Consider the following 27963-nt stretch of genomic DNA (forward strand, 5'->3'; position numbering starts at 1 on the left):
AATAAATACTTTAAAAATTTCATAAACGGGCAACATATTTAACAACAATCATAGCTGATAACTTGCTGTCTTTCTTTACTTTTGAAAACCTTAGTATTATTTGAAAACTATATATACATAACAGTAATTTTGATATTATTTAATGTGCTTTTTGGGTCTTTAATTCGTCATGAAATTGAAATAGCATTGAGATAATTTTATTCAATAGAAAAAAAATCTGAAAACTGCTTCAAGTTTTTGTTTTATTAATCGGAAACAGCAATTTTTCATTATTACAACTTCAAAAATTAGTTTTGTCCGATATAATTAAATACCTATTCCTTTATACTTACATACAAAACGTAACCCAATGAATGTGATGTCATGTAGTATGATTAGATAAGAAGCACCAAATAGGTCTCGAAAACACGACGAGACGTGGACCGTTTATTTGTACTGCAATCTTCCATAACATATTGATGGAATAACTTATTAAGTAATTTTCAGCAAGGTGCAATTATACCTAGCTCGTTTAGGGGCTACTTAGTGAATGGGCTTGCAAAATTAATTAAAAATTAAGTCGCTTTTAGGTTCTTAAGTCAATTCAATTTCATTCAATTCTTGGTTCTTTCAATTTTTGAAGTAGATGTACCTACCTACAAATAGAAACATTATTCAATGCTTTTTACTGTATAGTGATGTAGACATTTGTAAACAAAAATAAGGAAAAATACTTAAATAAAATTAATTTATGTTGGTTTGGTAAGTACTTAACTACTTACTATATTGCGGCGTAATTCACGGGCAAACCAATAAACAAACACAGTTTCACTATAATATTAATGTAATATGATGTAATTTCTCAGTTTATGCGCGTTTTAAGTAACAGAAATATATATATATATAATAATATAAAATATTTCAATTATGAAACTGGTACAGTCTTGGATCCCTAACTGGGGAACCTACAAAGATTATTTTTATTTTAGTACTCACAATTATTAATTGAGATGTCTAGTACTTAGGAATTAAATAAAAAGTCGGCAATATGCCTTACTTTTTTTTTAATGAATTTTAAAAGAAACAAATACGTATTTTTCTGAAAAACGATCAATAACTCGAAAACGGGCGGTTTTTGCCCATAAGTGTTTAGAGGTAATTTGTAGCATTTGACCTCCTCTACAACTCCTCAAAGAGAAGGTAGCGTTTTTCTGGACTTCGTGTATAAATATCGCACATATGGATAAAAAAATACTAAAAATTATTTCCCCGCTTCAAAACGTTTCTGAATTTAAATAATGTATAAAAAACAAGAATTTAAAAAAAAATCATCAAAATCGGAGCTGTTTCTGAGGACTTCCTAAGATTGGCTATTTTACGGCTTTATTTACTCCACTATAATTATTATCATTATTTTAGTTTGTATTAGTATAGACTGCTTTAATCTTAACTCTTCCGTGGGGGAGTAAACACAGCGGTGACAGTAAAGGGGTTGATTAGGGATAAGCAAAGGGCGATGAATGCTCCCTCGTTACCGTGTTGCAGGATGTCGGGGGCTCATTCAGCCCCCACTCGGTGGATGAGACGTCTGGACCTAAAATAGATACACTACCCATTATACGCAGTTGGTAGTTTTCTCTCCAGGTTTTCCTTTTTTTACATAAATTCAAAATAGGTACCATGGTTTGTCCGTTTTTTAGATTTGAAAGATGATATAGTGATGTTAATTAATTACGTGAACTTAAATCTAAATTCAACAATTAGTGTACAGTATTAATTAAATTGTCTTTAAATTTTACAGCGCCACCTTGAGTGTTCGCTTATAACCTCTACGTAGGTTTAATATAAATAACACAGTTCTTGTACTTGTACGTACACATCAACACAAATATCTCAAATCATTTATTGATATAACGACAGAGGATGTTGTGATAACAAAAACGTACGTAAAGGGTCCGTCCTTCCGTCGGCCATTTTAATTTTTTTATTAATTGTTATTTGTTGCTATATAGCGGCAATTGACGTATCACATTCTGTAAAAATTTCAACTATCTACCTACCAATTACGGTCGTAGATGCATATTATTAAATAAATCAATCAATAAATCAATAAAAATCACGCTGGCAGACAGACCGATGGATAGACGGACGGACATTCGGAGGCTTAGTATTAGGGTTGCGTTGGCACTTGGTACTCTACGGGTACGGAACCCTAAAAATTAAAAAAAGATTGCGACGATCGCAATGCATCAATAATAAAAATTTCATCATTACATTGGACTGGCCGACGATTATGAAATGTGATGTTATCAATCGACCATAATGTTATTGACCTCTGTGACCCGGAGATGCGGTATTTTTATTCACCTGACAATCTTTTTAGGGTCCCGTACCTCAAAAGGAAAAAAGGAACCTTTATAAGATTATTTTACTGTCTGTCTCTCCGTCTGACTGTCGTGTCTGTCAAGAAAACCTACAAATAGGGTACTCTTCCCACTGGCCTAGATTCTAGAATCATGAAATTCGGCAGGTACGTAGGTAGGTAAGGTAGGTCTTACAGTACAAGTACGTAAGGCCATTAATGCCGCATATGCAAATACTCAAATATATACCTTGCAAATAAATCAAAACCACTATATAGGGTGTTTCCAGGTACTTCCCGTTGACTTAGGTCCTAGAATCATGGAAGAAGCAAGGCCTCGCAACAAAAGAAAAGAAAAAATCCGAAACTCGTAATTTGTATTTCTTTTGTAGTCAGAAATCACAAAAGAAAATATTTTACAAGCTTAGATTTGCAGTTGAAGTTCACCCTTATAAGAAACAAAATAATCACATACTTCCTTCCTTCCTACGAAACCCCGCTGCGCGAATCGGGCTCGCCCTTGGCTGGGCTTTATCTATACTAATATTATAAAGAGGAAACCTTTGTATTTTTGTATGTTTGTATTGAATAGGCTCAAAAACTACTGGACCGATTTCAAAATTTCTTTTACCATTCCTTAGAGGGATTCTTCCGAATCCGTATAGGCTATACTTTATCCCGGAAAATAGAAAAAATAAATGTCCACCCGTGCGAAGCTGGGGCGGGTCGCTAGTATTACCTACTTTAGCATCTGTACCTACCTAGTATGTATGTGGTCCTGACTATAGATAGCATTTACGACATAAATCATCTGCAAATATCTTACTTAAGTGCAAAGCGGTGCCGCCAAGAGATTTAGAGTTCCGGTAGGATGCCGTGTAGAAACCAAAGGAGTATAGGTTTAATGAAAACTGCCCTACCCGTTAGCCCGCTTACATCTTAGACTGCATCATCACTTGCCACCAGGTGAGATTACAATCAAGGGCTAACTTGTATCTCAATTAAAGTTAGAAAAAGACTTACCACCAGGTGAGATTCCAGTCAAGGGCTAACTTGTATCTGAGTTAAAGTTATAAAAAGGTATGTATGTACATAAAAATGCATGTGAATTGCATTTTTATACTATACTACAGAACGGAATATATATTATATCATGCAACGGAATAATTTAAAAAAGCGTAAGTCGTAAGTAATATTTTTCAAGTTATTCAACTAAGTAATTAATGATTGCTATCAAGTAGGTAGTTAGTCACATCAATTACATACCTAGACCTAACCACTTATCTCATTTCATACAAGGTTAACAGAAGCACGCACGCCGCGACCACAGACTGACGTGTGAAACGAGTTTTTTTTATAAGTTTTTTTTCGAAGTTATAACTTAGACAAAATGTTGCGTCCACTGTTCCATTTAAGTGTTGCTGCGATAAATACGTTCGTAATATGGTACGATCAAACGTATATCACATTTCCTTTTGCTGTTAAAGCTATGGAGGGATATCCGTTGAAGTCCAGGAGTATGTTTCTCACTATATGGTGCCTGGTAAGTTATACCTTCTTACTGTACATAGAATAAACAAGGAAGGAACACATCCTGAAACCTGAAAGCTCTCTATAGTGTTCTCAAATGTGTGTGAAGTCTGCTAATCCGCACTTGGTTACCGTGGTGGACTAATTCTTACGATTCAGAGAGCAGACCAGCCGTACTCAGTAGTGGGTCGGAGACTCGTTGAGATGATGATAGGTATCTAGTTATTAGGAGAAAAAAATCCTAAAATGGATGGCTTTGACGGATCAACTTTACCTTAGAAAAATAAGTTTTTTTTTCAACTTGCTAATATAACTTTAATAGAAAATTCACTTTTACAGTTACTTTGATGAATATCATAGTCAGATCATAGGTAACTAAGGTAAATCAAACCTTGCGCCATTATGGCTCCGATTAGGTGTATTATTAGTGTAAGTAGGTAGGTAATATAATATCTACACGTGATTTGCCTTGCACTTTATACCTTCTGGAGTTGGTTTTTCAGTCGTATCTGATTTGAATGTATGTCGCGCCAACAACGTAACTCGATTCCGATTGGGACGATTGTAGTGCACCTCTTACGTATTTCATCAAGAATTTACTTGATTACCTTTTAAGTAAACTAGATTAAGTAAGTACCTACGGGATTCCAACTTTTCATGCAATTTTGTGGCCGATGATTTTTTGCCCCTTTGGATCACTAATTATGTAAGTAGGTAGGTACCTATCTATAGGGGGAAGTGGGGCAGAAAAATTCAAAATGTCATTTCACTTCTTAATATTTTTTTGTATGGTTCTGCACATAGCAAATTTTATAAATATTACTAGCTGTGCCCGCGACTTCGTTCGCGTGGAATAGTGACTTTTCGGGCAGCATATACTCTGTACGTTAAAAATATTCGCCGTGATTCTTTAAATTGACATAACTTTTTTATTTATGAACCGATTGACATGAAATAAACACTAAATCCTAAGTGAAGCTTACTACAATATATTAGTGAAAACCGTATCTAAATCGAATAAGCCGTTTCTGAGATTAGCGTGCACAAACACACAGACAAACAGACAAACAGACAAACAGACAAACAGCCAAACAGACAAACAGACAAAAAAAAATTAATTACAATTTCGGGTTCGGCATCGATATAATAACAACCCCTGCTACTTTTTTTTTATATATTTCCATTGTACAGACACCACTTTTCTACAATTTTATTATATGTATATTTTATTATCTATATACCTACATATAATAAAATTGTAGAAAAGTGGTGTCTGTACAATGGAAATATATAAAAAAAAAGTAGCAGGGGTTGTTATTATATCGATGCCGAACCCGAAATTGTAATTAATTTTTTTTTGTCTGTTTGTCTGTTTGTCTGTGTGTTTGTGCACGCTAATCTCAGAAACGGCTTATTCGATTTAGTGTTTATTTCATGTCAATCGGTTCATAAATAAAAAAGTTATGTCAATTTAAAGAATCACGGCGCCTCGCGCCTGAGCGTCCGTGGCTATATAAAGCGCGAAAAGTCACTATTCCACGCGAACGAAGTCGCGGGCACAGCTAGTTTAAAAATAAAAATAATAGGTAGGTATCTACATAATAACTACCTACATATTTTATCCGCCATGTAAACCTAGACCTACCTAAATTAAAAAAAAACAGTGTTATAATAATATTTTTACGATTCCACGGAATTCTTAGTGTGCGAGAGTCTGGACTCATACCTACTTGATCGGTTGTTTATTTACTTATATATTTTTCTTTTTTTCAGATTTTACAAACCGTGTACCACTTCGTCGCATTCTTGAACGATGTTATCGGAACGAACGTGCAGTCCCCGAAAAAGACACCGATAATCCGGAAAATTAAAGACACCCTCTTCTCCCTCGCTTTTCCAACAGCGATTTACGTGTCTCTCGCATTTTGGAGCATATACGCCATAGACAAGGAGCTTATTTTTCCTGAACGCATAGAAAAGTTGTACCATCCAGCTCTCAACCACGTTATGCATACGACCATTTCAGTTTTTATTATTATTGAATTATTCACTTCTTTTAGAAACTATCCGTCAAGAAATCTCGGTTATATAGTAACGTATTCATTCTACGTATCGTACTTAGTTTGGTTTTTCGTTGTCTATGCTAAAACAGGTGCATGGGTGTACCCAGTGTTCGAACCTTTGAATTGGCCACTGAGGTTTGTTTTCATAGCACTGAGCCTAAGTATAGCAACAAGTTTATATATTTTTGGGGAGAAAGTGAACAACTTCGTATGTAAGAGTCGTAGGCAACCATACACCAATGGTGTTACAAATGGTTCGGCTAAGAGTAAGAAGAAATCATAAATAGGTAAATAAATAATATTTTGTAATAAATATTCAACCCTTTTTCATTTCTCAAATTAAGTTTATTATCAACCTTTACCTACCTAAACCTACCTAACCTTAAAACCTACCTTAGCCTTCGCTGTTCCTCTATCTGCGGTTTGTATCTCTTTAGCAGTACCTAAATAGGTAAGAGAATTGAAATTTTCACAGAATCTATTTCTATTGAAGCAAATAATAAAAATTTCAAATGGCCACCATGAAAATTTTAATAACTAACTAACCCTCGTAGCTTTAGTTTTAAGTTACGTAATTAATTATCACCACTATCGTACAAAAACAATTTCGACCATCAAAAGGAGTACAATAGTAGGTACCTACTTTGAATAAATGACATTGACTTTGACTTTGAACTTAAAAAGTGTTATTTCTTTACGATGGTACGGAAACCTCCGTATGCGAGTCCGACTGGACTTGACCGATTTTATTAATTTTATCTTGTACCTACTGGCTTTAGAGTTTGGAAATCTGTTCTTGAAAATAATTTTTACGAAAAATTTAAATAAGTTATACGTAAATGAAGAGTTTCATAACATCTTTGTGAAGGAATAACAGCACAAATAAAACAAACCCAAAACAAACACTTATTTTTAATGAATTAAAAGTATACATCGATGATTAAAAGTAAAACACACCACCCAGAGAAAAACCTTACACGGTTTAAAATAACTACATAATATTAGACATAAACAAAATATCTAGAAAAATATTTCTTGGTAAGTAGGTACGCTTTTATCTTAATTGAAAGTCAGTTTTTGCAGTTAGTTATTTTTCTCCAACTTTTAAAATATTATTTCCATTGATCCCTCAATTCACAATGTTTGACACGTCACATTTCTTTAAGCCACATGACATTTTGGATTTTTAGCTTTTTAATTAATTTATTTATAACAAAAGACATGTAATAGTCACAAATAATGTACATTGAATTTAAAACTAAAATCTAAATTAAAGCAAGTAGGTAAACATAAAATAATATAACAAATTAAAAATATCAACACTATAGAAAGGTTTATAATACCAGTTTCCCATTAAAATAAAAAAATCTAGATAAGTCAGTACTCAGTAGGTATTTGAAGCAGTTTTCGGAAACTCATAAATATTGAAACCTTATGGGAACAATACGGTGTATTTATGATTTTCACAATAAAAAAAATCAGAAGTCCAAAAGCAAAATTTTGCATGAGCCCTTTTATTACGCATGGATGGAGTCTGATATTTTTTAAACAAACAAAATAACCAAAGTTTAACTTGTATCCAATAGATCCATCCATTAACTTTTGCCTTGATAATACGTTTCTTACTCTTATTCTCTCCACTTTTGCTTCAAAGCCTTGTCATTTTTTCAATTGATTTTTTTTAATATTTAGCAAAAAAATTTCACCTAGTCTTAATAAATCTGTGACCACCTGTTTCTCTTTCTCTTGCGAGAGTGGCGCCAGGCCGGTGCTGGTTGAACGGTAGATAAATTCATTTTTTTCAACAACTCGTTATAAATTTTACAAATACTTTTATAGAACATTATTACAGTAGAAGCACCTTTAATATATTGCTCTATAAAAGTTAAAGGGTCTGCCTGATTTTCTAATTTTAAAGCTATATTATACACAAAAGTTCCATTGTAACTTTTATAGCAAACAGTACTTTCAAATGGTGAAGCACATAAGGTGTTTAATGCATTTATTTGTTGTAATGCACATTGAAATTGAGCAAATGAATGTATTTTATTAATGTCATAACTATCAGGTCTCATACGGATACTTCGATCTATTTCAAAATGTTTTAAAAGTACACTTGCTGCTATAAGACAATCGTCGTATAGAACTTTGTTTTTATCCAGAAATAGCTCATCTCTTCCTAGATGTTTTACAGCTCTCCGTCTCAACTCTTTTAGTTTTTGAGCATTTTTATTATTGAATTGGTAATGATCGCGCGAAGAATCAATTTTTTCATCAATGATTTCCAACATTATGTATGACATGATTAAACTGTGAGCATGTGCTGCCGGGACGTTACAAAAAGAAATCCACCAAAGAACTGATATCATAAAAAGTTGGAAATTCGACGGTAACAACTTTATATCATCAAAGCCTAAATTTTCAAGTTTTATACCAAGAAAATGTTGGAAATATTGCTTCAAGTCTGTATCTGTAAGTTGTTCATAAGATATATTTGAAGGTCGCTCAATAGAATACTCTCTATTTACAAACAACTTTCGATAATTACAATTCTCTCTGCTAAAATAAAAACAGTGATCGTGGCGAAAATCTGTTAAAATATCAAAAGCAAAACGTACAATTGGTAAAACACTGAGAAAAGAATCCTGTTTAGTAACATTTTCAACTTGCGGGTTGTAAATGTGCAAATGGTGTGCATACAAATTTAAATAACTAGTTGGTATAAGGTTTTTACGAATTTTATCAGAAAACCAATCAGGTAAGCTATCTAAATTGGGGTTGGAAACATCCTGCGCCTGTTCATCATCTTCTTGAGTGTTGTCTTCATTAAAAAAAGGTTCAGAATCGTTATCATGTCCTTCATCATTTTTATCATCAGAATTAAAGATTTCATCTACATCAGGCATCTTATATTCTGACTTTTTAATCAACACATCTGTTGATATATTGAAGTATTTCAAAGATTTACATTCATTGCAGTGATATCCATCAACATTTTTCTTTATTATTTTATGAACATCCTTTATCTGGTTTTTCCTTAGCATGCCTAGTATTTTAATGATAGCAGAATCTAAGGTTTCATTTTTCAGCCAGCTGAATAAGGCATGTATCATTTTCTGTTGCTTATTCTGTTTTCTCTTCACTTCAGTCAATTTAAGTTGATTCAAGAATTTACCAAAGAGCCCTTTTTCTACAAAATCATTTCCAAGTACGATTGCTAGTAAAGGTAAAAGTTCTTCATGCAGACCGCTAAAATGTTCACAGACGTATTGTACTTTGTATAGTTTACATTCCATTGTGTAAACCTTATTACCGTCCACCTCGATTTGCTTTGGTTTTGTCTCTAACATATTAAAAGGGATGTATAAAACGTTATATATAAAGAAATCTGAATCGTAACTCAGTACAGGACATTGAAGATATCTTGCTAGAGCTGCAATTTCATCATCTGCTTCAAACTCACAAATTGTATAGGGAATCTTCATTTCTATAAGTACTTCTCTGAAAACATCTCGAAGGAGATAAGGGAAGATCTGAAAGTCATGCTGCTTCAATGGATCTAGACGAGAACCGAGGACTTTTAACTTGGATTCAAGGCGAATAAAGACCGTTCTCAATTTTCTGTTCTCGTGGCACCCATCAAAAATAACATAAGGTTTAACGTTACATTTCTGCAAGTTTTTGAAAAACGTTTTTGTACACGATGCAATCTTGTCATAATCACCACCAAATGCCGAGAAATCGTTCGTCAATAAATACAGCTGGGTGCATAAGCTAAGACCGTCGATGACCAAGCTGGTATCATGTAAATAGTAGTTTTTGAAAAATAAATGTTGATTTTGATTCATATAAGTTGTCAAACCTTGAACTCCCATCTGGAAATTCAAACCAACTATTCAATAAACACTGCAAATAAAATAAAATAAAATATTTCTATACGTACATATCGAAGTCAGGCGAGTGTCCTGCGTCAATTTCTAGTTTTTTTTTTTTTTTGTTCGACCGATCTCACACGTAAGAAACAAAAATATTATGCATGGTTTAAATAGTGAGATTGCAGTCAAGAGCTAACTTTTATCTAAATTTAAAAAAAAATAAGCATTCAAAAAAAGAAGAAAGGAGAGTGAAGGTTGCTCAATATATCGCGCAGAAAATTGGTTGTCTGTAAAGTCGGTTTACTGACGATATTTGAACGTGACAACAAAGGCCGATTGTGCTTCTTTGTTGCTCGTTCCGCGCTCTCGCTTGCACTTCAAGCCTTACATGGAACGCCTCAGAGCGAAGTAACGCCGCATGAGTCATGTTTTTTCGTGCGTGCAGCCGGCTCTATCGAATTATAAGTTGTCACGTCAAAAAAACCTACGGGTAAGTCTCATCGAGCATGTTCATCGAGCCGGTCCACATTCCAAGAAACTCATTTGCCTTAATTAATACCTACTTACCACGTGACATGTAAAAACATTAATAGTACTTATGCTTAGTAGTTATTAAAGAAACAACGACGATGACGATGTACTTAAATACATACCTTTCAACAATCTTTGAAGCTGTTTGACAGTATTTTAATTCTCAACTGTGAACAGTTGCATGATAACCAATTCGGGTTTTGCGTTGGACTCTCTAATGAGACAGCGCTAGGTTGAGTGTTTAGAAGGCTGTCAAATACTTAATTGATCGTAAAACAAACACGCATCCTCCCCTCCCTTGATCTTTCCTAGGCTTTTGAGGTGGTTTCGTATAATGTTCTGTAGGAAAAGTTAGAAAAGAGTAGATTACTGATAGAGTATTTAAATATTCTCAAATATTAGTAGGGAAACCAGGTTGATAATGTGAGACAGGAAGATGCTATCTCACGACCTTACAGCTTAGATTAGTGGTGTCAAGTAAGTAGGGTTCTGCTTGCCCATTATCTTCAATCTCTATGTAAATAACCTTATTGGTGCACTTGGCAGCATCCATGTGGGTCGTCACATTGATGGCGAAATTCATCAAACATTTCATCATCTTCAAACATTCCTACTAAATTATTAACTGTTTAATTAAAAGAGCCTCGATAGCTCAACGGTTGAGGAGCGGACTGAATTCCGAAAGGTCGGCGGTTCAAACCCCACCCGTTGCACTATTGTCGTACCCACTCCTGGCACAAGCTTTACGCTTAATTGGAGAGGAAAGGGGAATATTAGTCATTTAACATGGCTAATATTCTTTAAAAAAAAAAAAAAATTACCATCAACAGTTTCTGAATACCCATGGTTTAGGAGTGTTGTACCCTGCATCATCAGGGATGCGGAGTTGGTACTTGGAGTTTAATTATGAAGTCGTTGATTTGACCTACAATATCAACTCACCATCAACAGATTCTGAATCTCCATAACTGAAGGGGGCAACAACCCTGCAGCATCAGGATTGGAAAGTTTTATCCATAACATTTTGTAGGAACTCCTCGCAAACTTCTTTTACTAACTATATGGATAGGTAGGTATTCATTCATCTCTGACCTTGGACTAAGTATTCCTTTTGAATTGGATTGATGAGTAAGATAATAATAATCAGAGTAGAGTCGGCAGAATAATGAGATTTCTGTCACACAAGGGAAATTGTATGTTACACAAAGGATTTTTGTAAAGGAGCATTTTATACAGCTTTGCACTTAGTTGTATTTTAAAACAATAAAATTAACCACGAAGAATGTGGCGCGGGTGGAAAAGTAGAGTAGCTTTCGTCACCTACCTAACTCTTAACCAACAGGGATTTGTGGGTATAAAAGTTTTTCTCTGTTCTTAATTTTTAGGGTTCCGTACCTCAAAAGGAAAAAGGAACCCCTAGATCACTTAGTTAGTCTGTCGTGTCTGTCAAGAAAACCTATAGGGTAGGTACTTCCCGTTGAACAAGAATAATGTTTGGCAGGTAGGTAGATCTTATAGCACAAGTAAAGGAAAAATCCGAAAACCGCAACTTCTGGTTACATCGTAAAAAAATGTATTCACAAAAAAATATTACTAAATCACAGATCCGTCATTAACTTGCAGTATTTTACCTACATAAAGTGCTAGGTATAGGTACCTACCTTGTAAGATGGTATGAAACGGTACCTACTAATAATACCTTTATTATTGGTAACCCTACATTGACATTGTTTAGTGTAACACTTGACATCACCAATTACTCAGTAGGAGTAATTTTAGTTATATCAAAACTCAGCCAAATTCATTGGTCAGAGGAATAAACCGCCAACGAACGGCCAAACATGCGCAATTGCGCAGTTATCACAACGACAGGAACGGAATTTCACCATAATATAAAAGCAGCTACCTACGCGTTTAATAGATACATTAAAAATGCTCTTTAATATATAATGTAAAGAAAAACCTAAATCTAAAACAATAATCTTACCTGAATTATTATCGTGTCACACAAATAATATTTTTAAGCGCCAAAATCTAGACAAAATAATCTTCAAGTACTTCAACAAACAGCGGAACGGAACTTGCAGTTTGTACTGTTTGCACTTTGCAGCGGAAAAACTTATCTATGCTTTTGACTCTCGGCAGACGCAGTCAGCGTCATGACCAGATTTAGTAATTTCTACTTTTTTGGTAGATTTCGAGCTGTATTGGCGACAGTAATATTATTTAGTCTGTTTTTTAACCCCCGACCCAAAAAGAGGGGTGTTATAAGTTTGACGTGTGTATCTGTCTGTGGCACCGTAGCGCCTAAACTAATGAACCGATTTTAATTTAGTTTTCTTTGTTTGAAAGGTGGCTTGATCGAGAGTGTTCTTAGCTATAATCTGAGAAAATCGGTTCAGCCGTTTGAAAGTTATCAGCTATTTTCTAGTTACTGTAACCTTCACTTGTCGGGGGTGTTATAAATTTTTAATTTACACTTGTTAAATGATGTAACCACAAATGCGGTTATCAGATTTATTCCTGTACTTGTGCTATAAGACCTACCTACCTACCAAATTTCATGATTCTAGGTCGACGGGAAGTACCCTATAGGTTTCTTGATAAACAGATTGACAGACAGACAGACAACAATGTGATTCTATGAGGGCTCCGTTTTTCCTTTTGAAGTACGGAACCCTTAAAAACAGGGTTACCACCTGAAGCACGCATTTTACCTCAAATAACCTTTAATCCCCTTCAACATAAAAACTCAAAATTTTTGCTAGAATTGACACTTTATTTTAACTTTTTAAGATTATTTTGGTACTTTTTTCAGCTTAAGATGACAACCTTATGAGAAACCTCTTTGATGCGGGCGGGGTATTCCCCGTTCCTTAAATCCTTATGTGAATAAGTTTTTCACTATGGAATATAACTAAAATATAATATTATAACATGAGATATAAATTAATTTCGCTCACCTTACCCGTAAGCGCAGGGCAAGGGTAAGCGCAGTGTAGGACGACCTCCTGCCCGCTAACCCGTTGACCTGAAGAAGGTGGCGGGGAGCGGGTGGATGAGGAAGGCGGAGGACCGTGTTTGGTGGCGTGCTCTTGGAAAGGCCTATGTGCAGCAGTGGACGCATACAGGCTGATGGATGGATGGATGGATGGCTCACCTTGCTTTGAAATGGAATTCTTTACACTAAAATGTAATAAGTCTGTACCTAATGGAAATAATTAAATTAAATATAATTTTATGTGTATTAGAAAACTTACGTTTTTCAACGACAATAATTGTGAATTTAATCATGAATAACATTCCCCTTTCCCCTCCAACTAAGCGTTAAGCTTGTGCTAGGAGTGGGTACGACAATAGTGCAACGGGTGGGGTTTAACCTGCCGATCTTTTGGATTTTAGTCCGCTCCTATAACCGTTGAGCTATTGAGGCTGTTTGAAACACATCCATAGCTTAGCAACGCAGCACATTTCTGGTGGAAGGACAGCCTTATTGCCACAGATACTTGCTGGTCTAAGCTATAGTTTAATACTCTCCTGGTAGTCCCCGACCAGAAAGAAAAGCTGATAATTATTGGAATGTTGCCGGATGTAAAAAATGACTGAACACAAAATTAATCTAAAAATGGGCGTGGAATGAAAACAAATTGAATCAATCACTCGAGTAAACCCACTACGGAGTAAACATTCACTCGAATGAACCGTCTGATATCTATATAATAATAATGATACCGTACGCGGTACAGTGGCCACGGGAAACTTTAGAAAAAGAGTTAATAGTAAAGATTATATTAATACCTTATGTCGCAAAATTTCAAAATCTATTACAGTCTGCAAAAATTAATATCCAACTAATATTATAAATGTGAAAGTGTGGATGTTTGTTACTCAATCACGGAAAAATGAACGATTTGGATGAAATTTGGCAAGCATGTAGCCTTTGACATGGAAAAGAACATTATACATCGATGTATCATGTAGGGAACATAGGCTACTTTTTATCCCGGAAAATCAGAGTTCCCGCGGGATTTTGAAAAATGTAAATCCACGCGGACGAAGTCGCGGGCATCAGCTAGTAATATTATAAATGTGAAGTGTGGATGTTTGTTACTTAATCACGCAAAAACTACTGGACGGATTTGGCTGAAACTTGGAATGGATATAGGTTATACCCTGGATTAACAGATAGGCTACTTTTTATCCCGGAAATCAAAGAGTTCCCGCGGGATTTTAAAAAACGTAAATCCACGCGGACGAAGTCGCGGGCATTAGCTAGTTTTAAAATAAAATAAAAGCGCTCTCCGTTTGTATGCGTTCCACAAAAGAAATAAAAACATTAGATATTTTGTTAATAATAAATAATAATAACATTGTCGCAATAACAGATAAGTAGGTATAATTCTAAAATTTACATACCTAATAATAGATTGCGATTTAATATCATAACAGGCATTACAAAATGCAAAAATGCGTACCGTGGCAGTATTGTACAAGGTTCCAGATTCGATTCCAGGCTGTATGAGAAATATATTTTGTATAAACAAATACTAAGTTCAGGTCTGGTATCTGATAAGAGCTTCAAAGCGGATAATTGACGGCAGGCCGGAAATCAAGGCGTATCCCGAAAAGAAACTGACAGTAGACTGGGACTTGATACAAACCATTTATTTCTTACCTCTGCCAAACACGACGGCGCCTCGATGAATCCCAGAGATTTAAAATAAAAACAAAAAAGTTTGAAACTGATAGATTTTATATTAATTGTACATCAGATTCAAAGCCTTTCACAATAAAATCGATTTCATTATTGACAACATTTTTCCGCCTGCTCCTTTTTCTCTTGCTTGACCATTGAACAGTAGATAAATTCATTTTTTTCAAAAACTCGTTATAAATTTTACAAATACTTTTATAAAACATTAGTACAGTAGTAGCACCTTTTATATATTGACCTAGAAAAGTGACAGGGTCTGCCTGATTTTCTAATTTTAAAGCTATATTATACACAAAAGTTCCATTATAACTTTTATGATAAACTGTACTTTCAAATGGTGAAGCACATAAGGTGTTTAAGGTGTTTATTTGCTGTAATGAACACTGAAATTGAGCAAATGAATGTATCTTTTTAATGTCATAACTTTTAGGTCTTTTATGGATACTGTCATCTATTTCAAAATGTTTTAAAAGTACACTTGCTGCTATAAGACAATCCTCATATAGAACTTTGTTTTTATTCAAAAATAATTCATCTGTTTCTAGATTTTCTGCAACTTTTTGTTTAAATTTTTCAAGTTTTTTAGCATGTTTACTATTAAATTGGTAATGACCGCGCACGGAACCAGTTCTTTCATCAATAATTTCTAACATTATGTACGACATAAACAAACTGTGAACATGTGCTGCCGGAATGTTACAATAAGAAATCCACCAAAGAACTGATATCATGAAAAGTTGAAAATTCGATGGTAACAATTCAATTTCATTATAATCCAAATTTTTAAGTTTTAAGTCAAGAAAATGCTGGAAATATTTGTTCAACTCTGTAGCAGTGAGTTGTTCATAAGATATACTTAGAGGTCTCTCGATCGAATATTCTTTATCAACTAATAATTTCCTATAACTACAATATTCTCTACTAAAGTACAAACAACTTTCTTGACTGAAATCTGTTAGGATGTCGAAAGCATAACGTAAAATTGGTAAGACACAAAGAAAGCAATCCCTTTCAGTGAAATCTTCTGCTTGCGGATTGCAAACGTGCAAATGGTGTGCATACAGATTTAAATAGGTAGTAGGTATAAGGTTTTTACGAATTTTTTCAGCAAACCAATCGGGTAAGCTATCCAAATTAGGGTTGGAGACTTCAAGAGCCTGTTCGTCATCTTCTTGAGCACTGCCTTCATTAGAAACAGTTTCAAAATCTTTATCATCTCCTTCATCATTTTCGTCATCAGAATTACAGATTTCATCATCAACATCGGGCATCTTATATTCTGACTTTTTAATCAATTCACCTGTTTTTATATTAAAGTATTTCAAAGATTTACAGTCATTACAGTAATATCCATCCACACTCTTCTTTATTATTCTAGACACCTTATTTTTCTGATATTTCTTAAGCCTGCCTATTATTTTAATGATAGCAGAGTCTAAACTTTCATTTTGCAGCCAGTTGAATAAGGCATGGATACTTCGCTGTTGCTCATTCTTTTTTCTCTTACTTTTGGGCAATTTAAGTTGGTTGAAGAATTTACGAAAGACCCGTTTTTCTACAAAATCATTTCCAAGTAGAGTCGCTAATAAAGGTAAAAGTTCTTCATGAAGACCGCCAAAATGTTCACACAAGTATTGTACTTTGTATAGTTTACATTCCATTGCGTAAACCTTATTACCGTCCACCTCAATATGCTTTGGCTTTATCTCTAACATATTAAAAGGTATGTATAAAACGTTATAAATAAAGAAATCTGAATCATAACTCAATACGGGACAGTTTAGAATTCTGGCTAGAGCAGCAATTTCATCATCTGCTTCAAACTCGCAAGTTGTATAGGGAATCTTCATTTCTCTAAGCACTTCTCTGAAAACATCTCGAAGGAGATAAGGGAAGATCTGGAGGCTGTCTTGCGTCACTGGATCTAGTCGAGAAGCACCTTTTAACTTAGATCTAAGTCGACTAAGCACCGTTTTCAATTTCCTACTTTCATGGCACCCATCAAAAATAACATAAGGTTTCACGTTACATTTCCGCAAGTTCTTGAAAAATGTCTTCGTACACGATGCCATCTTGTCGTAATCACCTCCAAAAGCCGAGAAACTGTTCAACAATCTGTACAGCTGGGCGCATAAGCTATGACCGTCGATGACCAGGCTGGTATCATGTAAATGGTATTTTTTCAAGAATAAATCTCGATTGTAATTTATGTAAGTTGTCAGGCCTCGCACTCCCATCTCGAAATTTAAACCACTAAACCCTCGAAATCCAGGTTATAAAGTTAAAATATAAACTGCATCTAAAAATTATTAAGAAAGAAGAGGTTATGATACGCATAGAGTAGGTATAGACCTTAGACGTATTTTACTATTTTGTCCATGCTTTGTCCACAGACCACAGATCATATACTAGTCTGAACTTTGTCCACAGCACAGACCAATAACATATTGGTCCACAGTCCACACCCTCCACACCACGTCCACACACCAGTAATCCAGCTCTGTCAAAGGTACTCTTGGGTACTCTGTGGTTTGTATTTAGCTAAGGCATGGGAAACGAGAGATCATCGGGAAAGTACCTATGCTTATACCTGGTTCGTACAAAATACACAAAGGGGCGGCAAGCCTATTTTATGAATCCACACGACCACAAGAATAAAAAGGATGACCACCATACGACTGCGCCTAAGGGAGTTATGTAGTTTACTTGACACTAATAGAGATCAAATTCATCAAATTATATCATACCTGCGAGCTATACTTTAAAGTATTTTATACCGTATTTTTGATAGGTTTTTAATAATCTATCATTTATTATGCATTTATTTTCCTCTATGATTTTCATTCTCAATCTCTTCATTTCAAAGAGTAAATCAGTAATCACTACGTTCACTCTTGTCTATGGGTCAAAATCAAAATGCCGGCACTTTCATGCGGATTTTAAAATTTGTGAAACACGTGTTGTGTATAGAGCGAATTTTGAATCGTTATAATTATAAATTACGTTGTTCCTGTGCGTTGTTCTCTTTAAACTATATATCTCAGTATCGCACTATGTCATAAAAGTGTTTTTGGCGCGGATAAGCACAGCGTGAGTAACAAATCAATTGCGCCACATTGTATCGGGATTATCGCCTGTAAAATAAAATATTTCTATAATGACTGAAGAAAAAGAAGTGGTAACTGAAACTAATGGACAGGAAAATAAAGATAAAGAGGATGATACTGAGGAATTAACTGATTTGGAGAGTGGCATCATACGCCAAGTGGAGTATTACTTCGGTAAGTTTTATACTTACTACGTGCTTTTATCAAATCGATAAACATGCAGCATGGACTTACAAAATACACCCATGTTTCAATTTGTTTCGACTCTTTCGTATTTTCACTGTATTAGGTACTTCGGCTGTAGGCTATTAGTCTACAGATAAATTTTCTGTTTTATTGGAACCTAACCTAAAGGCTCTAATAGACGACTGAATAAAAAATTTATAATGCATTGTGTGAATGAATGAGCACATTGGCCATTCCAACCATTCTGGTCCAGTATAGGGCTTAGTGGGCTATTCAGCAGTCTACAGCTTTGGAATTTGTGATTTAGTAGGTATTACTGTAGGAGACCCATATAAAATATGTTTCATCATCTACTCATTACCAGCTCACTATTGAATACAGGTATCCTCTCAGAATGAGAAGGGGTTTGCCATAAAAGTCTACCACTTCAGCACACTTCAAACAACTTTGGGAATATTATGGTGAACTCTCAGATCGGCGGGTTCCTCACAATGGTTTCCTTTACAATTAAAACAAGCTACTTACTTAATAGGGTCTTGGACTGTAGGAATAAAAATAATGTTATGTTTTGTATAGCGGTAGTTTATGATGCTAGAATCCATTATTTAAAAAAAAAAAAGATTTTTTGAAATTTTTGACATCCTAATTAATTTATTAACTTCACACTGTAAACGCGACCCTTACTACAAGACCTTTTGCTTAAAAACACACAATTCCGAAAAGTTAAAGGTCATGCCTCAGACCTTCAGAGTAGAAGGTCCATAACTACTGGCCATCACCGCTTTCTAAAAAAATATTGTTACAAGTACATTCAATAAAAATCAATAAATTTCAATCAATTACAGGTGATCTCAACCTGCCACGAGATAAGTTCCTGCGTGAACAGGTGAAGCTGGATGATGGATGGGTGCCGCTGGAGGTGCTCACCAGGTTTAACCGGCTCGCCAAACTGACCATGGACACTGATGTTATTGCCAGCACTATTAATAAGTCAACTTCTGGACTTCTTGAGGTTTGTGTCACTCATTCTATGTAACTGTAACATGTCTAATGAACAAATGATTTATCTTTGAGCTTATACTTGATACTTAAAAATCTTAAGCATAAAATTATAATTATGGTAATAGTTATGGTATGGTTAAGTATATAAGAAAGAATGCATACTAATCTATACTATCTATACTAATATTATAAAGAGGAAACCTTTGTATTTTTGTATTTTTGTATGTTTGTATTGAATAGGCTCAAAAACTACTGGACCGATTTCAAAATTTCTTTTACCATTACTTAGAGGGATTCTTCCGAATCCGTATAGGCTATATTTTATCCTGGAAAATAGATAGGATTTTTCGTGGTAGTGTCCACCCGTGCGAAGCCGGGGCGGGTCGCTAGTAACTAATATTTTTCAAAATTCAAAATATTTTTATTCACTTTTACAAGTACTTTTGAATTGTCATTAGCATCTACCACTAGTTCAGAATGCCTTTCCTACTGAGAAGAACCAGCGGTTGCTCTTTTCAAAGATTTGAAATTAAGATTGCGAGAGTTAGTGTCTGTCTATCTGCTAGCTTTTCACTGTCATCTACACAATTTTGCACAGAGATAACTTGTATCTTAGGGAGGACATAGGCTACTTTTGGCCCTGTAAAATATCAAAGATCTCACTGGATTTTTAAAAGTCAATAGATTCAAGTAATTGATCAATTGACTGATTTATTGATTTTGTTAAAATAAATTCAGAAAAGTTTTCATTGAATTTTGTAATAATATGGGTACATTTTTGCCTGAAATAAAGAACATTATTTATTATTTATTATTATTGATCATATTTTAAATATTTAAACGTAGATTGTAATATACCAAGCTTAAAAAAGTTGTAAATTAATAACAACAATTAACTTTTCAGGTTTCAGATGACAACAAGAAAGTACGAAGAAACCCTGAGATGCCAATACCAGAAATGAATGAGGAAAGACGTAAAGAACTCACGGCTCGGACAGTATACGCCAAAGGTTTCCCCAAAGACACGAACCTGGACGACATTCTCAAGTTCTTCAAACAGTTTGAGGAAGTAGAGAATGTTATCATGAGGCGGTATCAAGACAGACAGACTAAGAAGCGACTTTTTAAAGGATCTGTTTTTGCTACGTTTAAAACTAAAGAACAGGTAAGTTTTTTTTTTTTTTAAATAAAGAATACTAGCCATGCTAATCATGACTAATACTCCCCTTTCCTCTCCAATTAAGCGTAAAGCTTGTGCCAGGAGTGGGTACGACAATAGTGCAACGGGTGGGATTTGAACCGCCGACCTTTCGGAATTCAGTCTGCTCCTCAACCGTTGAGCTATCGAGGCTCTACTATTACGATTACTCTTTATCATTCTGTATTCAAATCCATGAATGTGCAATAGCCACTTGATAGGCTGATTCATCATCATGATCATGATCGAGCAATCGTCGGTTCACTACTGAGTACTGGTTCATCAGAATGTGGAGACCCTTCTCACACACTTGACACTTCAACGCTCCACGCTTCCACTTCCACGCTGATCAAGTTTGGAATGGCGGGCTTCTCACACTTGAACATTATGGAAACTCTCAGGCATGCAAATTTCCTTACAATGTTTTCCTTCACCATTTAAGAAAGTGATATTTAGTTGTTAAAAACAACAACTCTGAAAAGTTATAGGTGCATGCCCAGGATTGAACCCCCAACCTTTTGAATAGGAGGTGGATATCTTTACCACTAGTAACTAGGCTATCATGGCTATTGCACTGATTTATTTGTGATAATATTGGATGGGTTCATGGAATGGGTTTTACAGTATTTTTCTTTATTTTATGAATTTTCTTGGTCATATTTTAAGTACCCAATTGTGCCTTCACATATTCCACACAGGATTGAACTGTTTCAACAGAGCTTTATGAAAGCTTTAGTATTTTAGACTGAAAAAATGTGTCTTTTTCCAGGCGGAAAAGTTTTTAGGTACAAAAGATTTGAAATTCAACGACTCTGAGCTACTGACTCTATGGCAGGACAATTATATGCAACGGAAGCAAGAGGAGTACGCTGCTAAGAAAGACAAGAAGGATAAGAAACACAAGGACAAGGAGGTAAATTTTATTTATTGTGCATTCACACATCAACCAAGACTAACTCCAAAGACTACTTAATAGTATTGTTTACAAGCAGGTGTTAATTGGAGGTAGTCCTTGATATTATTTAATAGCTCCAAATACTGAAGGATCTTTATGCAAAGACGTTTAAATTAAATAGCGGCTCTTGTTACGAAACAAGTGCAATTCGGCTTGCATTGCTTTTAGCCTCGCTCAATAAATGCCTCTTTCCATCGCATTAGTCTTATCTCTTCCTCTCTATCGCGTAACTTATCTCTCTCTTTCCCGTAAACTCTCTCAGAAGAGAGTGCCGTCAAAGGGGCGCTTATTATTATTATTAGCAGGTATCAAAAATGAGCAGCACTGAGTTTTATTAAAATATTTTTATTGCTACCACTAGAAATTCCTAGATAGCTAGATCTTGTTGGCAATTACCGGCAATTATATAGTCGTCTCTAACTTACGATGCGAGTGCGAGCTCGCGCTGATATTGTTCCACGCGCTCCCGTGTACTGTATATTGATGTAGCACTCACACTAATGCAGCTGGCGAGCATGAGCCGCGCGGGCTGGTGTGCTCTGCTCGCCCGTACGTAACGCCCCGCTGACACCTAAAAAATGCTGCTCACAGTTTGGGGACTACTACTTGACTAGCGCGAACTATGCCAGCCGTTAATGCGATGAGATAACAGGGTCTAGTCATTTGAATTAGGTGTTCGCTGAACACCTAATTATTCACCTATTTTGTCTGTTATATAATTTCCAGACAAAGGAAAAAAAGGATGACTTCAAGTTGCCAACGGGCACGGTGCTGCACTTCAGCCAGGGCCACGACAAGATGACTCGGGAAGATGTCCGAGAAGCTCTCACACCTTTGGGTTTGTATTTATCTCTTCATTATCAATGTTATCTTATTAAATATTATCAATGAATAGACATCCACTGCTGGACATAGGTGTCATAGGCTGGACATACAAGAGTGTAGGGACATAAAAACACTAGGTGTGGCACAAGACTGGAGTTGGCGAGAGCATATTTTGTTGAATCAGTTTGTGTGATCAAGTTTTAGTGGTAATCATAATGTAACTTAAAAACAATATTGAAATTTTTCAAGAGAAGCTTTAGATGCATCATCACCAGTGACGGATTAAGACTGCTTGGTGCCCTAAGCAATCCATGCCTGTGGGGCCCCCCTATCCGTATGTCAACTAGAATCGGTCTTTAATTAAAGCTTTACCACCTAAAAACATAAGTTTTTTATAAAGTAAGATGATGAGATGTAGTCCAGTAATTTGGTAATATGAGATGGAAAGTTTTTAGAAGGTTATGCAAATTGGTGGTTGTATAAATTTCGATGTGCTCTTTCCGAATTTTTATTTTGCCACCTCGTACCTTTGCCGCTCGCGCCGCCATCTTGGAAAAATGGCCCCAAAAACAGTTTTTTCACGATAACTTCTTTCCCACTCATTTTACGATAAAAATGGCTATGTAACAATTAAACTAGAGACAATTTCCTACAATTTTTGTAGTCACCTTTTTTTGTAGACTCAATAGTTTCAGCGTACGAGCGCCACAAAGCCCACTCCAACACTCGTTTTGGCTAAATAACTCATTTCCACACCACCATGTAGTAGAGTGAGTGGCGTTATTTTTTTTTATGGTATCTCCAGGAGACGGTAGTCACCTTCAATTTAAGCCATCAGTTCGTCCAGAGAATACTAACACTCTTCAGAATTCTGTTCGAGATAAGAGTAAATATACTGCATCGCAGTTTCGATCTCACGTGCATATGAGCCTTTTTTTTGGGTTTTAAACCCAAAAGATGCCAACGGGACCTTATTACTAAGCCTCCGCTGTCATCCGTTTGCTTGTCCGTCCGTCCGTCTGTCTGTCAGCGCGCTGTATCTCATGAACCGTAATAGATAGAGAGTTGAAATTTTCATAAAATGTGTATTTCTATTGGCCGCCATTTTTCCAAGATGGCGGCGCGAGCGGCAAAGGTACGAGGTGGCAAAATAAAAATTCGGAAAGAGCACATCGAAATCTATAAAACCACCAATTGCAAATTGGTGGTAACCTTCTGAAAACTTTCCAGATAAGCCCCTTTTTGACGACCAAATTACTGGGCTAATGTAACGTACTTTAGAAGTGGAGTAGGTGCGACAACAATAAAAACCAAAGCATAATTATTTATTTATTTATTGAAATGCGCCTTGCGGCTTTCGGGGACATTATTAATCTTTTGTGGAAATAAATTATTTGTATTTGTAAAAAAAAAAAAACATTTGAACTGTCGGGCAGCAAATGGGCAAGCCGGAGTGGGGTTATGATTCTACAATGACTTTCTAAGCAAGGACATCGCACTGGCGCGCATAACAAGGGACCAAGTAAGTGTGCTTATACTCGGTGTAAGCACACTTTCTTCATTAGTCGCATGTTGACTGCAAAGCTGTCAAGACGCCTAAATGCGCGATCAAAAAGTGCCAAAATAATACGTTAGCGACGCAGAAAAGAGATGGTGTGACTTACCACCGGTAAGTTTATTTTATTTACGTAAGATAACATGCGAAAAAGTGTAAAATTTTTAGTAAAACCATTGAAAACACTAGAAATATCTAAAATTATTTACAATGTTCCCATTCCTTTCTCTCACGCACATCGGAAAGAGACAGATGGAAGGGCGCGTCACGAATGTCGGAAAAACAAAACTGTGGAGTAGCTTTTTTTTGTTCAATGTAAAATCTATTGGCCATTATTGTATCACATTTATTTTATTACTAGCTGTGCCCGCGACTTCGTTCGCGTGGAATAGCTCTCAGCGCGCTTTATATAGCCACAGACGCTCAGGCGTGAGGCGTGTATCTGTACGTTGAAAATGTTCGCCGTGATTCTTTTAATTGACATAACTTTTTTATTTATGAACCGATTGACATAAAATAAACACTAAATGTTAAGTGAATCTTACTACAATATATTAGTGACAATCGTATCTAAATCGAATAAGCCGTTTCTGATATTAGCGTGCACAAACACACAGACAAACAGACAAAAAAAAATTCATTACAATTTCGGGTTCAGCATCGATAAAAAAAAAGTAGCAGGGGTTGTTAATAATAACAACCCCTGCTACTTTTTTTATATATTTCCATTGTACAGACACCACTTTTCTACAATTTTATTATATGTATAGATAGATCTTTTGACGACCTCCAGTGCGCAGTGGTAACGCGGTGGATTTGTATGACGAGGGTCCCGGGTTCGATTCCCGGCTGGGCCGATTGAGATTTTCTTAATTGGTTTAGGTTGGCTGGTGGGAGGCCTTTGGCCATCTTGATTCAAGGCCCATCTTGAATCCGCCATTTTGGTTTTATTTTTCAGCTCCCTGTCAATTGGATGAAGTTCTGAGTGACATTTGTTCGAGCACCCCCCACCTATCTTCAATACCCTGGCCGTGCTCCTCACCGAAATCCTCAATCATCAGCTCTATCCATATTTTTCCTCCGAATCATTTTTTGTCCTCTATACGAAACCATCGGTAAAAAAAAAAACATACAAAATTTTACAGAAGAGGTGATCAAATGAGTCAGTCAGTCAGTCAGTGAATCAGCACGAGCAGAATAGTATATAGTATAGATATAGTATAATAGTTTCATATTTACAAAAACGAAAAATCTCTCAAAGAAATAACAAAAATTAATAGTGCTACACTACTCCATTCCATTTTTTGTTCAAGTTTGCTTCTAAAATCACCTTATTCAGCTTCGAGTGCAATAATCGATTTACATTGCGGCTTAATCACTGAGGTTAGTTTACAGGACTTGAATGTTAGCGGGAATGTATAAATGGAGCAGTTGAAGCTACATAGGGTGAATTTAGAAACGTGTGCCATGTTTGGCCTCTTGTGTTGTATGCCACGATGTGTCCATGCTTAGAAAGTCATTGTGATTCTAGATCGGACTCTATGTCAACTTAAAACGCGCGAATTTTCAAATTAGTCCTAGAAAAGATTCTACTCTCACGTCACCAAAAACCACACCAAATAAAGTTTTTTGGTGTGGTTTTTGGTGACGTGAGAGTGAGACGTGATGCCCTAAGGACGGATTTTTTTGTGCTTCTTCTGGTGCCCCCTCAGACGTGATGCCCTAGGCAATTGCTTAATTTGATTAAGGCTTAATCCGTCACTGATCATCACCTACTATTTGGTGTGATTGCAGTCAAGCGCATGCCTTCATACTACTGTGTTGATAGTGGGCCTCTAGTCAGAGAGTCAGAGTTTTGATTCAATTTCGCCTCTTATTTAGGAGGTCAGGGTACAAACCTGGGCACATACTTCAAACTTTTTGGAGTTGTGGTCATTTTAAGGAATTAAATATCACTTGATTTAACAGTAATGGAAAAAATCGTGAAGAAACCTCCATGCCTAGGAGTTCACCATAATGTTCTTAGTATAGTGTAAGTCTGCCGATCCCCACTTGTGCAATGGTGCAAGCCTACTTTAACTGGCGCTAAGTGCAGAAAAAGAACCCAAGACAAGTTACGTCGTATCACATTTTCTTAGCTAAATATTTTTGTAAAAGATTTTTTTTCCTCCAGGAGCTGACATCGCTTTCATAGACTTCAAAGTAGGCGAATCGGAAGGCTGGATCCGTTTGACGAAAGAGAACACAGCGAAGGAACTAGCAGAAAAAATAGTCGACGGCAAAATCAAAATTGGAGAATCCGAAGTGGTCTTCAGAATTTTGGAGGGCGAAGAAGAAACTGCATACCTAGAAAAAACTGTTGAAGAAATGTCGAAACGGCGTAAAAACCAGAAACAATTCAAACAGAATAATAAAGGGAACAATAAAGGGAGGAACTTTAAAGGCAAGCAGGGTAGAAAGAGAAAGCAAGATCAGTCCGATGACGGCCCTCCAACTAAAGTTAAGGCTGAAGATAGTTAGTGTATTTTTAACTAAGAAAAAAGGTTTTTCTATTAACTTAATTAAAAATTTAAAAATAAATATAAAAACACCAATAAATCGACGGTTCAGCCGCAGTGCCAATATGGCTTTGAAATAATTAATTGCGATCAACAGTGAAGTAACTAATTGTCCTTGAAAGAGCGTGAGTGTTTGATATTTTATTGCCGTGTTGGTATGCGTTATGAGCCCAAAAAAGACTTCATTGTATGACAGTTACATTGCCTTAGATTATGAATAACATCTAAAAAAAAACCCCATTTCAAAATCCATCAATTTCAAAAATGCCAACATGCACTACTTACCGCGGAGTACCGCTTAGGCGGAGTTTGTTAAAAATATACCACAACTAATATACCTTTTGACAACCTTGAGCGATACCAATACTATGAGCTTGAAGCAACGAAATATTCTAAGGTTTCATAATCTTAGAAAATTCTCAATATGTGATTGATGAAGAGTGAGTGTTTAATTGTATTGCTGTATGTTGTCCCAAAAAAGCTGTCATGGTATAAGATATATGGGTCTTTAGGATTGTCATTCATAGCTCTAGTTATTGTTAATCGTAGGTCTGCGAACGATGTCAGCTATAAAGCATTTATAACTTAATATGGACTTAGTCTTTTCAAGTTAACGATGTAAGCGGATCTTCCTAACTCGTTGAATGTTGATAATGCACTTTGGTACCGCAAGGTTTTAAGAAGAATAATTTAATTGTATGTTATTAAAATTAGTAAGCTAAATATTGTTGCTTTTGGTATACTTAATTGTAAGACGTACATAATTAAAAATTTTATTTTACGCTGTTTCTTTTATTTGATTCTGTTTTTACTTTCGTAATTACGGGTTTTTGTACGTAGCATGAAAAACGGTTACGGGGTACCCGTAAAATATTGCCATCTGGCAATCCTTTGTAGGTGCTATCAAATGTTCACTCCCAAGTTCATGCCAAGTTCGTACTGAGCTAGAGTGAATGGATATCATAATTAATAATTATTAATTATTATTATAGGTTCCGTACCTCAAAAGGAAAAACGGAATCGTTATAGGATCACTTTGTTGTCGTTCCGTCTGTCGATCAAAAAATCAAAAAATCATAAAAGGCAGGTAGATAGTTTTTTTTTCCTTTAAATCTGGCTTTACTCTGATTAGCCAATGTCAAGTTTGTAGTTATTTTCAAGTTATTGAATCTATACAAGTATGGACTCCGTCTTCGCCGGCGCCCGCCGACATACGCGCGGCGCCCCTTTAGAGCGCTTCCCAGTCAGTTCCACCACCAAAAAACACCAACTTACACAAAAACCATCCACTCTTAACAAAAAAAAAAAACACTCCAAACAAGCACAGCACGCGCGCCAGCAAACGCCATCACAGACGAAGTCCGGTAGATAGTTAGAAGTAGGTGAAAATCCGAAAACCGTGAATTTATGGTTAGGTACATCACAAGAAATAAAATGTGTTTATGAACAAAATATAATAGTATTTTCGAAGTAAGATACCAAGTGGGGTATCATATGAAAGGGTTTTACCTGTACATTCTAAA

General features: G+C 35.7%; 3 protein-coding genes across 7 annotated transcripts; 2 read left to right on the forward strand and 1 right to left on the reverse strand.

Moving 5' to 3' along the window:
* The first annotated feature begins 3631 nt into the window (after nucleotides 1-3631).
* Nucleotides 3632-6249, forward strand: LOC123867701 (androgen-dependent TFPI-regulating protein-like). Its single transcript, XM_045909883.1, has 2 exons — nucleotides 3632-3884; nucleotides 5645-6249. The coding sequence occupies exons 1-2, from the start codon at nucleotides 3732-3734 to the stop codon at nucleotides 6215-6217; spliced, it is 726 nt and encodes a 241-aa protein (XP_045765839.1). The 5' UTR covers nucleotides 3632-3731; the 3' UTR covers nucleotides 6218-6249.
* A 581-nt stretch (nucleotides 6250-6830) lies between these two features.
* Nucleotides 6831-17522, reverse strand: LOC123867640 (protein asteroid-like). Of its 5 annotated transcripts, XM_045909773.1 has the most exons (4): nucleotides 12328-12516; nucleotides 10605-10679; nucleotides 10463-10507; nucleotides 6831-9809 (listed from the first exon to the last, which is right to left on the reverse strand). In XM_045909773.1, the coding sequence occupies exon 4, from the start codon at nucleotides 9807-9809 to the stop codon at nucleotides 7647-7649; it is 2163 nt and encodes a 720-aa protein (XP_045765729.1). In that variant the 5' UTR covers nucleotides 10463-10507; nucleotides 10605-10679; nucleotides 12328-12516; the 3' UTR covers nucleotides 6831-7646. The 5 variants fall into 5 exon arrangements, with proteins under 5 accessions (XP_045765729.1, XP_045765719.1, XP_045765750.1 ...); XM_045909763.1 differs by having other exon boundaries at nucleotides 10463-10679; nucleotides 12328-12514; XM_045909794.1 differs by lacking the exons at nucleotides 10463-10507; nucleotides 10605-10679; nucleotides 12328-12516 and adding an exon at nucleotides 16941-17522 and having other exon boundaries at nucleotides 6831-9455.
* Nucleotides 17523-17939: 417 nt separating this feature from the next.
* Nucleotides 17940-26427, forward strand: LOC123867691 (la protein homolog). Its single transcript, XM_045909874.1, has 6 exons — nucleotides 17940-18335; nucleotides 19193-19359; nucleotides 20254-20514; nucleotides 21317-21460; nucleotides 22229-22340; nucleotides 26056-26427. The coding sequence occupies exons 1-6, from the start codon at nucleotides 18212-18214 to the stop codon at nucleotides 26400-26402; spliced, it is 1155 nt and encodes a 384-aa protein (XP_045765830.1). The 5' UTR covers nucleotides 17940-18211; the 3' UTR covers nucleotides 26403-26427.
* The last annotated feature ends 1536 nt before the right edge of the window (nucleotides 26428-27963 follow it).

The sequence above is a fragment of the Maniola jurtina genome, chromosome 1, assembly GCF_905333055.1.
Source record: "Maniola jurtina chromosome 1, ilManJurt1.1, whole genome shotgun sequence".
Taxonomy (NCBI): Eukaryota; Metazoa; Arthropoda; class Insecta; order Lepidoptera; family Nymphalidae; genus Maniola; species Maniola jurtina.